The sequence below is a fragment of the Schistocerca piceifrons genome, chromosome X (genome assembly GCF_021461385.2).
Source record: "Schistocerca piceifrons isolate TAMUIC-IGC-003096 chromosome X, iqSchPice1.1, whole genome shotgun sequence".
In the NCBI taxonomy this organism is placed as follows: domain Eukaryota; kingdom Metazoa; phylum Arthropoda; class Insecta; order Orthoptera; family Acrididae; genus Schistocerca; species Schistocerca piceifrons.
Window position 1 is genome coordinate 551,263,321 of NC_060149.1, and position 16,520 is coordinate 551,279,840.

At 42.4% G+C, this 16,520-nt stretch overlaps 1 protein-coding gene across 1 annotated transcript in view; it reads left to right on the top strand.

Moving 5' to 3' along the window:
- LOC124721170 (zinc finger FYVE domain-containing protein 26) overlaps nucleotides 1–16,520 on the top strand; it is a 423,927-nt gene that overhangs the window by 401,597 nt on the left and 5,810 nt on the right. Inside the window, exon 36 of the mRNA XM_047246006.1 lies at nucleotides 1,327–1,570. Within this exon, the coding sequence (XP_047101962.1) occupies nucleotides 1,327–1,570 (244 nt within the window). The remainder of the gene's footprint in view (nucleotides 1–1,326; nucleotides 1,571–16,520) is intronic.

Below are 16,520 nucleotides of genomic sequence, written 5' to 3' on the forward strand. Positions count from 1 at the left end.
AAGAAGTCCTTGATAATTAATCCAGCACAAGGCACATTACATTTGTACGATTTTGCAATTTTTTGTTCCCCCTCCAACACTGATGCAGCAACTCATCAGTTGTAACTCACTTTAGGAAGTTGGAGGAGTGGGCTGTGATGACTGATTCAAGATTTTCTAGAGATAAGTATCAGTGTGTTGATTTTAACTGTCTCATCACACTTATAAATCAGGGATACAATTGAAATTTGATGAGATTTTCAAGCCTCATATTTGATTTTTATCTGTTTTAGTTTTCAAATTTCCTGCATCTAAAGGTACTGGGCATCTTAAAATGCCATGCTAGCAGGTTGGAGGAGGAGAGAGGGCCTTCTGTTGCTCACTCTATAATGGAATTGATTTGCATGTACCTATTGTGAGCAATGAGACATTTAAACAAAATTAAATACTTATTACTTATCTACATGTAGTATACAGACAGATCTGCTTCCTAAATTATTGCACTGAATGACGTGGCTCAATGGGTAAGGTACTGGACTCATATTCAGGTGGAGAAACGTTAAAATTTTCCATTGTTTCCCCATATCAGCTAAGTCAAATGTTAGAATGTCTACATTCAGGACACATTTGATTTCTTTTCCCATATTTGTCCTACCCAAGGATTTTTTCAGACTGTAATGACAGCACTGTCGATTTGACATTTAAAGATCATCTTGCCTTTCTTTTATTTCATTTCCTTTCGTAAATTGTTAAGAAATAGATTTTAATGTTTTGTCAGGAGGACTGGTTCATGACTGCACTGTTTTTTAAATCCAGATTATTAGAATTTTTACTACAGTAACTACATGTAAAGTTTTTACACTAGGCATTTTAGTGCAGCTGAATCTGCCTGAAAATTTGAGAAAATGACTGATTTTAACTATATGTCATGATTTGTGCTTTTAATCATTTCAACCATATTTGTCTTTGACTGTTGAAGCTAGGCTGCTAGTAGCCTTTACCACTAAGTGCTCTAAACACACATGTACGTGTGCACTGCGCCCCCTCCCCCTCACACACACACACACACACACACACACACACACACACACCACCTATAAAGATTATGTCCAATTTTGTCTGGGGAAAATATATTACTTGCATTTTTCAAAGTCATTATGCTTGCTATAGCATTTTTATGCCTTCTTTTTTTGTCAATAACATATAAATATTTTAGTATCATACCATGAAAATTTCTGGTTTATTTGTGGCTACTTAACTAAAGAAAAGTTGCTAACAGTTTGATGATATTTTCTTTAAATATATATAAAAGTATCCATCTGATTACTGTTTTTCTTCTGATTGTAGGATTATTGATGAATATCATTTGAGACCACTCACTGTTTATAGAATTGTGTGCAGTAAATACGCAGGAGATTCATCTGTAAATTGCATTGAAAGACTTGTCAACTGTATTAAAAATACAGAAAATTCAGAGAGATTTGCTGTATGTGATGAAGTACTGGTGCTCTCAGTGAATAAATTAGTAGAAAAATCATCAGTTACAGAAGCTGAATCTCTCATAAAACTGATTACAGAACCTGAAAGTAAGGTATGTACGTAAAGTGGTATGCACTAGAATTGCAGCATCTGTATTGTTGCTACATTTAACATATTTGCTTACTGTGGCAAAATATGAAGATAAACAAAACCCTTAATTACTTTGAACTCTAACACAAATAATATGAACTTGCAGGATCAAACCTTCTATTCCCCTCCTTCAGACTCCCTACATCCCCCTGTCTGCACCCAACCTCCATCTTCCCCATGTTCTCTTCCCTTACCTGCCTCATGTCTTTCGCCTAGAACTGAAGACTCGGATATAGTGCTGTTCCTGCATGTTCCATGTTTTAACTCTATTAGGTAATTCTTGTGTATGATCTCATCACTCCAATAATTTCTTGCTTTTGACAAATGGATAGATTACTGCAGCAGAAAAAAAAGCCTTAAGTGGGATTCAGACTAGATACTGTCATCATGCAGGAGCAGTCCAGCCTCTCATCTATCCCAAATCCCATTATGCAAGCCGCTCTTAACATTCAGATATATCTCACCTGTGTTTTGAACTTGACTCTACACCTACACCTACACCTACACCTACACCTACACCTACATCCCTCAAGCCACCATACAGGACAAAGAGTACCTCGTGATACTACTAGTCACCCTGTTTCCTGTTCCATTCTCAAATGGAATGAAGGGTAAATGATTGTTTATGGGCTTCTGTATGAATTCTGATTTCTCTTATCCATCTGTGCAGTCCTTACACAAGATCTATGTCAGTTGCAGTACGATCGTTCTGCAATCTGTCATAAATGATGGACCTGTAAACTTTCTCAGTAGTATTTTGTGAAAATAACACCTTCTTCCTTCCAGGGATTCCCCTTTGAGTAACATTTCCCTAACACTCATATGTTGATTGAACCTACTGGTAACAAATGCAACACACCTCTGAACTGCTCTGTGTCCTCACAATATCAGTTTTCTTTTCTAAGTCTGTATTCCAAGGAATCAGTCTGGGACACTAACCACAATGAATTGATGGAAGAAGTGGAGAAAGTGAGTGAAGAACAGTTTCATTTCCTCAGTTTATTTAGTCATTGCAGCATCACAGAGTTGCTTAACATTCTTCTCTGGGAGACTGCACAATTTTGTGCACCATTTAAGGATTTAAGTGTAAAAAGTCTGAGGCTATATGCTTTAGGGAGATCTCCTACAATAATCAGGATGATGCAATTAGAGAAATTTGCAGGTACAAGGAGACTTACTGAGACACACATCTCTTGTGTGTCACATACTAACGGGACATGGAGAGGGAAGTCATACTGGTCACTGAATACCTTCCACCAGACACAGTACTACGATGTGTAGAATCAGTTGTAAATGTACATATATTCCATTGGTATATCATCATCCACACTTGACAACACAAAATCTTGACCAGAGCTGATATTGGAGCTATCTGCCATATTTCACCTTTATTCCTAAGAGTCAAACTGTGCAGCATGTTATGTAATAAACTCTGGATTTTGCAAAACACAAACATTTTCTTTTGCAGAAAGCAGAATTTTTTGAAAGCTGTGTTTAATGGGCAAACATGGAAAAAATGGCAACAGAAGATTCTGCACTTAGCAAAGTAATTAGGCGTTACACATTTTCTTTTTGCCTTTCTTTTTGTGGGCATGTCCTTCATGTTTGTTACACAGCTTACAGTGTTTTAAATGCACATGCAGTTTGCAGCACTTCAGCCAGGAAGGGGTCATACTGTCTTATGTCTACTGTGTGAATCACCTAACCCGGGGCTCACTGAAACATTATGTAACTTATTGCACTTTTGATTGATTGACTGGAGAAAAACACACACACACACACACACACACACACACACACACACATTATTAAAAGAGAAACAGGTCAACCAAGAGCAGAGGAAGACAGTATTACCATCAAATTGAATGAAAGCTTTACGAACAAAAAGTCAGAAGTTGAAAATATTTTTAATAATCATTTTCTAAATGTTGTGGATATAGTAGGATCCAGGTGTTCATTAGAAGATGCTAGGCTGTTAATGGAAGAGGCCATACCTATGCAATTTGATACAATTGAAATCTCACCCACTTCTCCCTCTGAAATTAGGAAAATAATAAACTTGCTTAAAAGCAAAAACTCACATGGAATTGATGGCATTTCCAGCAAAATACTAAAAGCTTGTTCTCAACAGATAAGTAAGATTCTCAGCCACGTGTGTAATAGCTCTCTGGAACAGGGCATTTTCCCTGATAGACTGAAATATGCTATTGTTATACCTTTGCATAAAAAGGGGGATAGCTCTGATGTCAACAATTACCGCCCAATCTCCCTTCTAACAGCTTTATCCAAAATTTTTGAGAAAGTAATGTATTCAAGAGTAGCTTCACATATCTGTAAAAATGAAGTACTAACAAAATGTCAGTTTGGTTTCCAGAAAGGTTTTTCAACAGAAAATGCCATATATGCTTTCACCAGTCAAATTTTGAATGATCTGAATAACCGAACACCACCCATTGGGATTTTTTGTGATCTCTCAAAGGCTTTTGATTGTGTAAATCATGAAATTCTGCTAGACAAGCTCAAGTATTGTGGCATGAGTGGGACAGTGCACAAATGGTTTAATTCGTACCTAACTGGAAGAGTGCAGAAAGTTGAAATAAGTAGTTCTCGTAACATGCAAAGATCAGCACATTCCTCAAACTGGGGAACTATCAAGAATGGGGTTCCACAAGGGTCAGTCTTGGGTCCTTTGTTGTTCTTATTATATATTAATGACTTGCCATTCTATATTCATGAAGAGGCAAAGTTAGTTCTCTTTGCTGATGATACAAGTATAGTAATCACACCTGAGAAACAAGAATTAACTGATGAAATTGTCAATACTGTCTTTCAGAAAATTACTAAGTGGTTCCTTGTAAACGGACTCTCACTGAATTTTGACAAGACACAGTACATACAGTTCCGTATATTAATAAATATAGACCTTAATCAGAAGCATATAGCTAAGGTAGAATATTCCAAATTTTTAGGTATGTCCATTGATGAGAGATTAAATTGGAAGAAACACATTGATGATCTACTGAAACGTTTGAGTTCAGCTACTTATGCAATAAGGGTCATTGCAAATTTTGGTGATAAACATCTTAGTAAATTAGCTTACTACGCCTATTTTCACTCATTGCTTTCATATGGCATCATATTTTGGGGTAATTCATCACTGAGGAATAAAGTATTTATTGCACAAAAGCGTGTAATCAGAATAATAGCTGGAGTCCACCCAAGATCATCCTGCAGACATTTATTTAAGGATCTAGGGATATTCACAGTAGCTTCTCAGTATATATACTCTCTTATGAAATTTGTTATTAACAACCAAACCCAATTCAAAAGTAATAGCAGTGTGCATAACTACAATACTAGGAGAAAGGACGATCTTCACTATTCAAGATTAAATCTAACTTTGGCACAGAAAGGGGTGAATTATACTGGCACTAAAGTCTTTGGTCACTTACCAAATAGTATCAAAAGTCTGACAGATAACCAACAAGTATTTAAGAAGAAATTAAAAGAATTTCTGAATGACAACTCCTTCTACTCCATAGAGGAATTTTTAGATATAAATTAAGAAAAAAAGAAAAAAAAAAACAAAACAAAAATATAAAAAAATAAAAATAAAAAATAAAGAAAAAAACACAAAAAAATAAAGTTGTTATATTAACTTAAGTATGTTGTTAAATTAACCTAATTATGTCATGTATTGGAAAATTCGACTCGTTCCACATCATTACGAAATATCGTATTCATGATCCATGGAACTAGTATTAATCTAATCTAATCTAATCTAACACACACACACACACACACACACACACACACACACACACACATACACACACACACACACACACACGAATATACATTTTCTTTTGAATCCCTGAAAATCCACACTCCAGAATGCAAAAGTTACAGTGTTGTAAGAATTTTAGCCTCGCTGCTGCCGCATGTGCTTGTTGTAAAAATGGTTGGATAACAAAGAGAATTACTACACAGTATTCTTCAGCCTCTTTGAATAGCTGAAATGCCAGGATGGCTGGCAGCACCTGTGACTATTGTGATGTAGAGCTAGTGAAGGGCTTGAATAATTCATGACAATGTTTTAGCTGTTGTAATCAAAGCTCAAGAATTTTTGCATCCATGGTACTGCTTGGCAGACCACAAATGAGACCACCATGTCATCAATATTGTAAGCCTCACAAAGGGTATCCCAACATTTGCTGACCACAAACAAATGTTCTGAAACAATAGATTAAGCTAAGTCTATTAGTCCATAAAACTAAATAATAATAGTTCTGCAAGGTTCGCAGGAGAACTTCTGTACAGTTCGGAAGGTAGGAGACGAGGTACTGGCAGAAGTGAGGCTGTGAGGACATGGTGTGAGTCGTGCTTGGGTAGCTCAGATGGTAGAGCACTTTCCTGCGAAAGGCAAAGGTCCTGAGTTCGAGTCTAGCTCCGGCACCCAGTTTTAATCTGCCAGGAAGTTTCATATCAGGGCACACTCCACTGCAGAGTGGAAATCTCATTCTGGAATAATAGTTTTTGTTGGAAATTAACACACATTCAACAAAAAAACTATGCAACACGAGTGTCATTCATTCCAGGTAAACATCATTGACTGTTGTAGTTAATTTGTAGAGGCAAAGTCAGATAACAGAAATGTTATGAGTCCATTACCTGGCGGCCTTGTATTTGCCCAATACAGAGGTTCATGTGACCTCAACATTTGTTGGTTCCCCCACCTCAGGTGCCCTCACTGGACATGTGTAATAACATATCTGTATTTTCTATTTGTTCATACAGCGGGCTTAGTAAAGCCACTATACATGATCACAAAATGTAATTCTGTGCATCTATCTTCTGACCATTCTTGAAAACTAGTTCCAGCTGTGCCCTATTCCATTCATATCAGATGTTCCATTACTGCAGAGGTCAATGATAAATTACAGCTAGAAGAGAGAATAGATTTTTGCATAAGATACATTGAACCTGACACCTAACTATCATAATCAGTGGCCGTCATTATATCAATCAAGTTAAGATACTTTCTCATTCCCCAGCAACTTGTCTCTGTATCTAATATTTTGTGCTCATGTGACTTATCACAAGGAGGAGCTATAATCTAGTTTTCATCAACAAAACACTTCAGAAGACAAATTGCAGAATTTCTGATTCACTTTTTGACCTACAATTTTTGAACCATTACTGTGCAATGAACAAGTAAGTGGATGCATAATTTTAATTAATTGACCGACTTTATATAGAATGAAGAGTTTTAGTTTCTTTTAATAATTTGACACATAAGATTTAGCTTTCTATGTCAAGGAATGCTCCTCACCCAGCTACAATAGGTTTTTGCTCAAATTCAGTTTTCCTGGAGTGTTTCAGCTGCATTTGAAGGTCCAATAAAGTTCTCTCTGCTTTTTCACTAACTTCCTAATACTGATTTCCCTTATTTATTATGACCATCATTCAGCATCAACAAAATATTTTTGCATTCAGAGAAGAAAGTTAGTGGTTGAAATTTCATGAGAAGATCCCATCACTATTACAAATGCATTTATTTTATGATGTCCACCCCAAATCTTGTCTTATGTGTCCATGACACTCTCCCCCTTATTTCTCAATAATACAAAATTTGCTGCCCTCCTTTGAACTTTCTTGATGTACGCCATTAACCCTATCTGGTAAGGATCACACACTGTGCAGCAGTACTCCAAAAGAGGTCGGACAAGCGTAGTGTAGGTAGTCTCTCCAGTAGATCTGTTGCATCTTCCAAGTGTTCTGCCAATAAAATACCATCTTTGGTTTGCCATCTCATCACATTTTCTGTCTGTTCTTTCCAATTTAAGTTGATCGTAATTGTAATTCCTAGGTATTTAGTTGAATTTATGGCCTTTGCACTTGATGGATTTATTGTTTAACTGAAGTTTAATGGACTCCTTTTAGCACTCATGTGGGTGAGCTTAAACTTTTAATTATTTAGGGTCAATTACTAACTTTTACCCCATAGAAATATCTTTTCTGAATCATTTTACAATTTGTTTTCATCTTCTAATGACCTTACTAGATGATAACTGATAGCATCATCTGCAAGCACCTAAGATGAATGCTCAGATTGTCTCCTAAATTGTTTATATAGATAAGGAACAGCAGAGGGCCTGTAACACTACCTTGGGGAATGCCAGAAATCAATTCTGTATTACTCAGTGACTTTCTGTCAGTTATTATGAACTGTGACCCCTCTGACAGTGAGCTCCCTGCCGCCACTAGATAAGCAGCAACCAGCACCAATTCGTACTCTTAGCTCACTTATTTGTGTTGTAGTTTAATTCTTAATTTCTCTGCATGTTTTTGGGTACTTGCATAGTTTAATTCACAAATTTCAGGCATATTATAGTATTTGAGAGTTGTAGCATCGCATTTTAATACCCATATAGTGTAAATTCGTGTAGTCATCAGTCATCTGTTTGTTTTGAACGGCTTGTAAGATAAAAGAGAGGAAAAAAAATTTTTAGGTATGGATAGGGACTGCGCCTGTTGTGTACGGATTCAGGGGGAATTGGCCACCGTCCGTAAACAGCTAGAAGCTGTGTTGACCATGGTCGACAGACTCCAGGCTGTTGCCCTGGGCCGCGGCAACATTGGGACATCCAAGGCGAGCGCTTTGGTGCCTCTGGAACCCGTAGCATCACCTGGGATCTCTTATGCCACTGCACCCTCGGATTCGGACACTTGGCTGACGGTGTTTGGCGAATCGTGGCGGGGTCGTGAATCCCTGGGCAGAAGGCAAAAGTTGGTGCTGGCCGCAAGACTGTATCCTTACACCTCCGTAACAGGTTTGAGGTGCTGCCCACTGCTGAAAGTACTTCTGAGCCAGCAAGGGCAGCCTCACCTGTTGCAGCAGTGGCTGGTCTTCCTGAGAGGTCCAGAGGTCCAGACAAGCACAGAGGGTGGGATTGCTTGTCATTGGGAGCTCTAGTGTTAGGCGGGTGATGGAGCCCCTTAGGGATATGGCATCAAAGGATGGGAAGAAAGCCAATGTGAACTCCGTGTGGGAGGGTCATCCAAGATGAGGAAAGGGTCCTTCTGGATGCCATGAAGGGTACAGGGTGCAGCCAACTGCAGGTGGTGGCACATGTCGGCACTAATGATGTGTGTCGCTATGGATCGGAAGAGATTCTCTCTGGTTTTCGGTGGCTATCAGAGTTGGTGAAGACTGCCAGTCTTGCTAGCGAGATGAAGGCAGAGCTCACCATCTGCAGCATCGTCCACAGGACCAATTGCAGACCTTTGGTACAGAGCCGAGTTGAGGGTCTGAATCAGAGGCTCATACAGTTCTGTGACTGTGTAGGCTGCAGATTCCTTGACATGCGCCATAGGGTAGTGGGGTTTCGGATTCCGCTAAATAGGTCAGGTGTCCACTACACACAGGAGGTGTGGACTGGGCGGTCTTTTAGGCTAGATAGTCATGGGAAAGATCAAAAAGGGCTCCAGTCTCAAAGAGTGCAGGGCAAAGAAACAACGAGAATCGAGCAAGCAACAGTCGGTATTGTAGTTGTAAATTGTCGTAGCTGTGTTGGAAAAGTACCAGAGCTTCAAGTGCTGATAGAAAGCACTGAAGCTGAAATCGTTATAGGAATAGAAAGCTGGCTAAAGTCGGAGATAAATTCTGCCAAAATTTTTACAGAGGTGCAAACCATGTTCAGAAAGGATAGATATTTAATCTATCCTTTCTGAACATGGTAGTGGTGTGTTTGTGTCTGTTGGTAGTAGTTTGTCTTGTAGTGAAGTTGAAATAGATAATTCTTGCGAATTACTATGGGTAGAGGTTATACTCAACAGCCATACCAAAATAATAATTGGCTCCTTCTACCGACCGCCCAACTCAGATGCCACTAAAGTGGAATTACTAAATACAGTTTTCCGTAATTCCTTCACGAAAGAAGACGAAGTAAATATTCCAGAATTCGAAAGCAGAACAGCTGTTAGCATGAGTGACATAAAAGTAGATGTCTTAGGTGTTGCAAAACAACTCAAATCACTTAAGAAAGGTAAGTCTTCCGATCCAGATGGTATACAAATCAGGTTCCTTTCAGAGTATGCAGACACAATAGCTTCTTTCTTAGCAATCATATACAACCACTCGCTTGACGAAGGGCCTGTTCCTAAAGATTTGAAAGTAGCACAGGTCGCACCAATATTCAAAAAAGTACACAGGAGTAACCCATTAAATTACAGACCTATATCACTGACCTCAGTTTGCAGTAGGATTTTGGAGCATATTCTGTACTCGAACATTATAAATCACCTTGAATAAAATGACTTATTGATACATAACCAACAGGGATGCAGAAAATATCATTCTTGTGCAACGCAGCTAGCTCTTTATTCCCATGAAGTAATGAGTGCTGTCAACAAGGGATCTCATTCGATTCCATATTCATAGATTTCCAGAAGGCTTTTGATACTGTTCCTCAGAAGTGACTATTAATCAAATTGTGTGCATATGGAGTATCGTATCAGTTGTGTGACTGGATTTGTGATTTCCTCTCAGAGAGGTCACAGTTCATAATGATAGACAGTAAATCATCGAGTAGAACAGAGTGATATCTGGCATTCCACAAGGTAGTGTCATAGGCCCTCTGCTGTGTCTGATTTGTATAAATGATCTAGGTGATAATCTGAGCAGCTCCTTTAGATTGTTTGCAGATTGTTTGCAGATGAGGCTGTAATTTACCGTCCAGTAAAATCATCAGATGATCAATTCCAATTACGAAATGATATAGAGAGAATTTCTGTATTGTGTAAAAAGTGGCAATTAGCACTAAACAAAGAAAATTGCAAGGTCATCCACATGGGTACTAAAAGAAATCTGATAAATTTTGGGTATACGATAAATTGCACAAATCTAAGGGCTGTCAATTTGACCAAATACCTAGGAATTACAATTATGAGCAACTTAAATTGGAAAGACTACATAGATAATATTATGGGGAAGGCAAACCAAAGACTGCGCTTTGTTGGCAGAACGCTTAGAAGATGTGACAAACCCACTAAAGAGACAGCCTACATTACACTTGTCCATCTTCTGCTGTGTTATTGCTGCGTGGTATGGGATACTTACCAGGTACAATTGATGGAGGACATTGAAAAAGTGCAAAGAAGGACAACTTGTTTCGTGTTATCGTGCAATAGGGGTGAGAGTGTCACTGATATGATATGCAAGTTGGGGTGGCAGTCACTGAAACAAACCCCCCAGGGGCTCAGCATTCATTTGCTGAGTACGGGCTTGGCGACCCCGGGGTCCTGAGCTGGGGACTGGTCAGCGCTGCCAGTCTTCTGTCACCGTAACCCCCGGACATGCTTCAGCGACCACCGTATGGTGCAGCAGTGGAATGTTGTGTGCTGCGGGGAATGGTAATCTTGGCTTGACCGCCTGGATTGCGAGGAAGGTAAACCTCTGTAAAAAAACCCTCAATCTTATGGCGTGCTGCGCGCCTATAAGATGCATGGCTGTTGGGGTGGAACAGTCACAAGCGGGCAACCTCTGGGGCACCTGCCGCACCCCAGTTGTATAAGGCTTACCTAGGCACGCGGGGCTCTGTCTAGGTGGACTTCTAGTTCCCTAGCTGCTCGTGGGACCGAGATGGATCCTTCGAAATCCTCTTTTCTTCCTCCCAGCAGAAATGGTGGGACGCTGGAAGGTCCTAACTCCCAGTCTCTTAAGAGGGCTCGTGCAGTCAGTCCCCCTGACTCCAGCACTTCTTTGACAAGTCGAGTCTTAAGTAACAGAATACATTCTGGTAACCTGAATGTGTTTCTCATTGTGAAACGGAAGGAGGGTAGTTTCGAGAAGGTTTCACCCTTCTATATACAAAAGGGTTTGTAGGGAATCTGTGGCTCCTTAAAATCGGTGAAGTGCTTACGTAATGGGACCTTGCTAGTGGAAACTTACACTTACCAGCAAGCAACTAACCTTCAGTCTGCTAAATGCCTTGGAGAGTATGCCATAGACACTGAACTGCACAGCACCTTGAACTACAGCAAAAGTGTTGTGACGTGCCGGGATCTAGTTGACATTCCCAAGGAAGAACTGCAACGTGAGTGGGCTCCGGAAGGTATCGTTGATGTTCAACATATCATGAGGGGGGTTGATGGCAATCTTGTCAAATCCGACTCCTTTATTCTAACCTTCAGTAGCACGAAACTTCCTGAACATGTTAAAGCTGGCTTTCTTCGCCTTAGTGTGAGGCCTTGTTTCCCGACCCCAATGCGCTGTTTCAAATGCCAGCGTTTTGGGCATACCACCTTAGGATGCAAAGGCGAAGCGACTTGTGGCAACTGTGGTAAAGCTGCTCATGAAGGAGTTGGTTGCTCCTCTCCAACCAAATGTATCAATTGCTCTGAGAACCACCCTGTTTGGAGTAGGGACTGCCGAATATTTTTAGAGGAACACAAAGTCCAGGAAATAAAAACAAGCAAGCGTATCCCCTATGGTGAGGCCAAGAAGATCTATAAGTCGATGCAACCTCCCACATGTGCTACATCTTTTGCATCCCTGGTTCAGAAGCCTACTCCAAAAGTCGATGCCTCAACGCAGACAGAGGTGGTGAGTGTTGGCACTAATACATGCAGCTGTCAGTGCACTTGCAATGCAGCCAGTGTTTCAGAGCCAGTAGCCCCTATTCGAACGGCAGACAAAGGTACAGTGGCGAACTTGGGCCAGCCCCAGGCGCCTCTAACAGCTGAGGATGTTCCGAAGCCCAGTACAGCCATTACCACTCCCACTCAGCTCCCCCAAAGCCCACCAAACCTCAGAAAGTTCCCGTACAGCAGCAACAGCGGGTCAAATCATGTGGTAAACTGTCTGACCATGCAGATGTTGTTTTCCGTGAGGCTTCATCTGACTCTTCCCCAGAGTTGATGGAATCCGATGTATGTGTGGGGAAATCATCTCGCCCCACGCCTGCCCCTCCACTTGCTGCAGTCTCCCCGCCCCGTCAGAGAGATAGGATGAAGGTGCTATCCCCATCATAGATGGCTCCAATACTTCAGTGGAACTTGCAAGGGTTCAGGGCGCATGTGGAGGAACTTCGTCTACTATCTCAGGGTAGACCACTGTGTCTCTGTCTCCAGGAGACTTATTTCCATCCATCATACTCCCCTGAGATACGAGGCTATACACTCCACAAAAAGGATGACCTGCATGGAAAGAGAGCTAGAGGAGGCATAGGTATTTTCATCATCAGGACAGACTACCCCTCCTCGCCTCTCTCACTTACAACGACTTTACAGGCCGTCGCTGTGTCTGTGCACGTGCGTCATCCATTGACTGTATGCTCGCTTTACTTACCCCCACATGATGCACTTGATGAAGCGGCCCTCACCGACCTTCTTACACAGCTCCCCCAGCCATTCATTATTTGTGGTGATTTTAATGCCCACAATGTGCTTTGGGGCTCTGCAATTACCTGCCCCAGGGGTAGAGCAATTGAGAGGCTTCTCCTGTCATCCTGTGCCTACTTGCTCAATGGAGGACAGAGTACTCATTTCAGCACAGCAACTGGATCATTCTCTGCCATTGATCTCTCGCTTTGCTCTCCGGCTCTTGCCCCCAGTGCTCACTGGGAAGTGGTTGCTGACTTGCATGGCAGTGATCATTTCCCAATCTGGATTCACCTGCCAGATGGCCTGGGCCTCAAAAGGAGACCACCACGATGGGTGCTCAGTGGAGCTGACTGGACACTTTATAGCCAGTTGGCCCAATTCGAACACTGTGCGAATGTTGAGGTGTGGGTGGATCATATTACCAAAATGGTCCACCACGCCGCTGCAGCATCCATTCCACAGTCCACAGGCCACCGGAAGAGGCCACCTGTGCCTTGGTGGAGTGCTCTGCAATCAGGACCAGGCGTGCAGCTCTGCGTCGGTTCAAGTGTCGGCCAACTGCTCAGAATCTTGCAGCCTTTCGGGTGGCGAGGGCAAGATGTCGCCGCATTATTCGTGAGAGCAAGAAGAGGTCATAAAACTTTGTCCACACCATACACCCCTGCATACCATACCGTTGCTCAGTCTCCTCTGGCACACCATTAATCGTTCCACCAACAGTTCCATTGTGTGGGAGACCATCAGGAGAATTTCTGGCAGAGGAGGGAGGTGCCCCATAGCTGCTGTAATGAATAACTGCACTCTCCACATGGATCTGCGATACATTGCCCAGACTATGGCAGTGTATTTTGCCACAGTTACTGCAACAACCAATCAGGATCCAGGTTTCCAGCGCCATAGAGCCGTTGCTGAGAGATGTAGTCTGGACTTCCAGTCCACTTCTCATGAAATTTACAACTGCCCATTTTCTATGTGGGAGCTGGATTCTGCATTGTCTGGAGCTCGTGACACATCCCCTGGTCATGACAGGATCCATTACAGTATGCCATGGCACCTCACAATGCGCAACAAAGAAATCCTCCTCGCACTTTTTAATGCCATTTGGGCGTCGGGTCACTTTCCTGACACGTGGCATGAGGCAGTTTTAATCCCTTTTTTAAAACCTGGGAAAGACCGCACGAGCCCAAGTTCCTACCGTAGTGTTGCCCTCACTAGTTGCATAGGGAAGTCCTTGGAGCGGATGGTCAACCGCCGCCTTGTCTGGATGTTAGAATCCCGGCAACTCCTTAGTCGCTTTCAGTGTGGGTTCAGGAGGTTTCGTTCCACCTTCGATAACCTTGCCCTCCTGGAGGCGGCAATACAACAAGCTTTCCTACACCATCATCACCTTTTAGGTGTATTTTTCGACATTGAGAAGGCCTACGATACCACTTGGAGGCGTCTCATCCTGGAGCACCTTCACAAATGGGGTTTTCGTGGTTGTCTTCCTCTTTTTATTCAGTCTTTCCTCTCGCCACGATATTTTAGATACCGAATTGATGATGTCCTGTCTGATCGCTTTGCGCAGGAGAATGGTGTCCCTCAGGGTAGTGTTTTAAGTGTGACTCTCTTTGCCATCGCTATTAATAGGATTACGTCCATAATGAAAAGTTCTGTCCAGTGTTCTTTGTTTGTGGATGATTTCTCTTCGTTTTACTCTTCTTCAAGCCTTGCAATGACAACTCATCAGTTGCAACTTACAATTAGGCGTTTGGATGACTGGGCGCAGAAGAGTGGTTTTAAGTTTTCCACCGAGAAGTCTGTATGTGTTCTTTTTAACCGTTCTCGTTCGATTTTAACCTTTCCTAAGTTGAGGATGAGGGACACTATTCTTACTTTTAAAGACACGGTGAGATTTCTGGGGCTCATTTTTGACTCGAAGCTCACTTGGTTACCTCATCTTAAAGACCTGAAATGGCGGTCACTTAAGGCTTTAAGTATTTTAAAATGTCTTAGCCACAGTACATGGGGAGCTGACAGGACTTGTCTGCTCCAGTTTTACAGTGTGTTTGTGCGATCTCGGCTCGATTATGGGTGCACGGTGTATGGGTCTGTGAGGCCGTCTTACTTAAAGTTGTTGGACGTTGTGCACCATGAAGGGCTTCGGTTGGCCACTGGGGCATTCCGAACTAGCCCCATACCAAGCCTCTGTGCAGAGGCTGGTGAACCGCCACTTCATATGCGGCAATGGCTACTTACAGTGCGCCAGGCGTATAAAACTTTGTCCACACCATACACCCCTGCATACCATACCGTTGCTCAGTCTCCTCTGGCACAATTGTTTCATAACCGGCAACGTGCGACGCAGCCCTATGGGATTCGCGCACAGGATTGCCTCGGTGCGATGTCTATGGCTGGTCTTCGTGTTTTACGTCGCGGTTGGAGCAGATCTCCACCTTGGCTCCTCCGGAGACCCAAACTTATTTTAGATTTGACTAATTTTAAGAAAGATGTCACACCAGATTTTACATTCCAATCTCTGTTTTTTAACATTTTAGATGTGCATCACGGTTTCACTGTCGTTTACACTGATGGCTCCAAACAGGAGACTTTCCTTGGCTGTTCTGTGGTGTTCCTTGATCATGTTACCCGGATTCGCCTCCCTGCTGAATATACCATTTTCGCAGCGGAGCTCCACGCGATCCTGAAGGCACTGGAGCAGATGCATCGTGCTCGGGGCGATCGATTTCTTCTCTGCTCCGATTCTCTTAGTGCCTTACAATCACTGCAGAACCTATACCCAACTGAGGAGATGATCCAGCTGATACATGACCAACTGTACTTGCTCCAACGGCGGGGTAAAGAGGTATCCTTCTGCTGGGTGCCTGGTCATGTCGGCATCTGGGGCAATGAACAGGCTGATCGGGCTGCCAAGGAGGCCTGCAGAGAGCAGGATGTGGTCCAGTGTCCTATCCCCTTGCAGTCAGTCATCACTGCACTCCACAGGAAGTGCATGGAGTTGTCGGAGGACGAATGGCTGGCGGTGATGGCCAATAAACTGCGGTCGGTAAAGTCAACCACTCGGCCATGGCGTTCCTCCTGCCGGTTGCTCAGGCGGGAAGAGGTGGCCCTCACACGTCTTCGGATCGGGAACTGTCCTCTCACACATAGCTATTTATTACGGCGGAGGATCCCCCATTTTGTGATGCTTGTGGTGTGCACATCTCTGTCCGGCACATTTTAACAGACTGCATTTTATACTGTGATGCAAGGGCAGAAGCACAAGTTGATGGGGATCTGCCTTGTGTTTTAGCTAACGATGAGACGTGTGTGTCTAGGGTTTTTAAGTTTTGTGATGTGTCTGGACTCTGGCCTAAACTTTTACGCTGGAGGTTTTAGTGTATTGCAGAGTGGCTGACTCCTCCCTTTTTTCCTTGCGGTCAGCCAGCCACTTCCATCTGCTACATTGTTTTATCTCCCTCTACCATTTTCTTCCTGTGTTGTCCATGTTTTACTGCTGACGCCCTGCTTCATCCCACGCTTCGGTG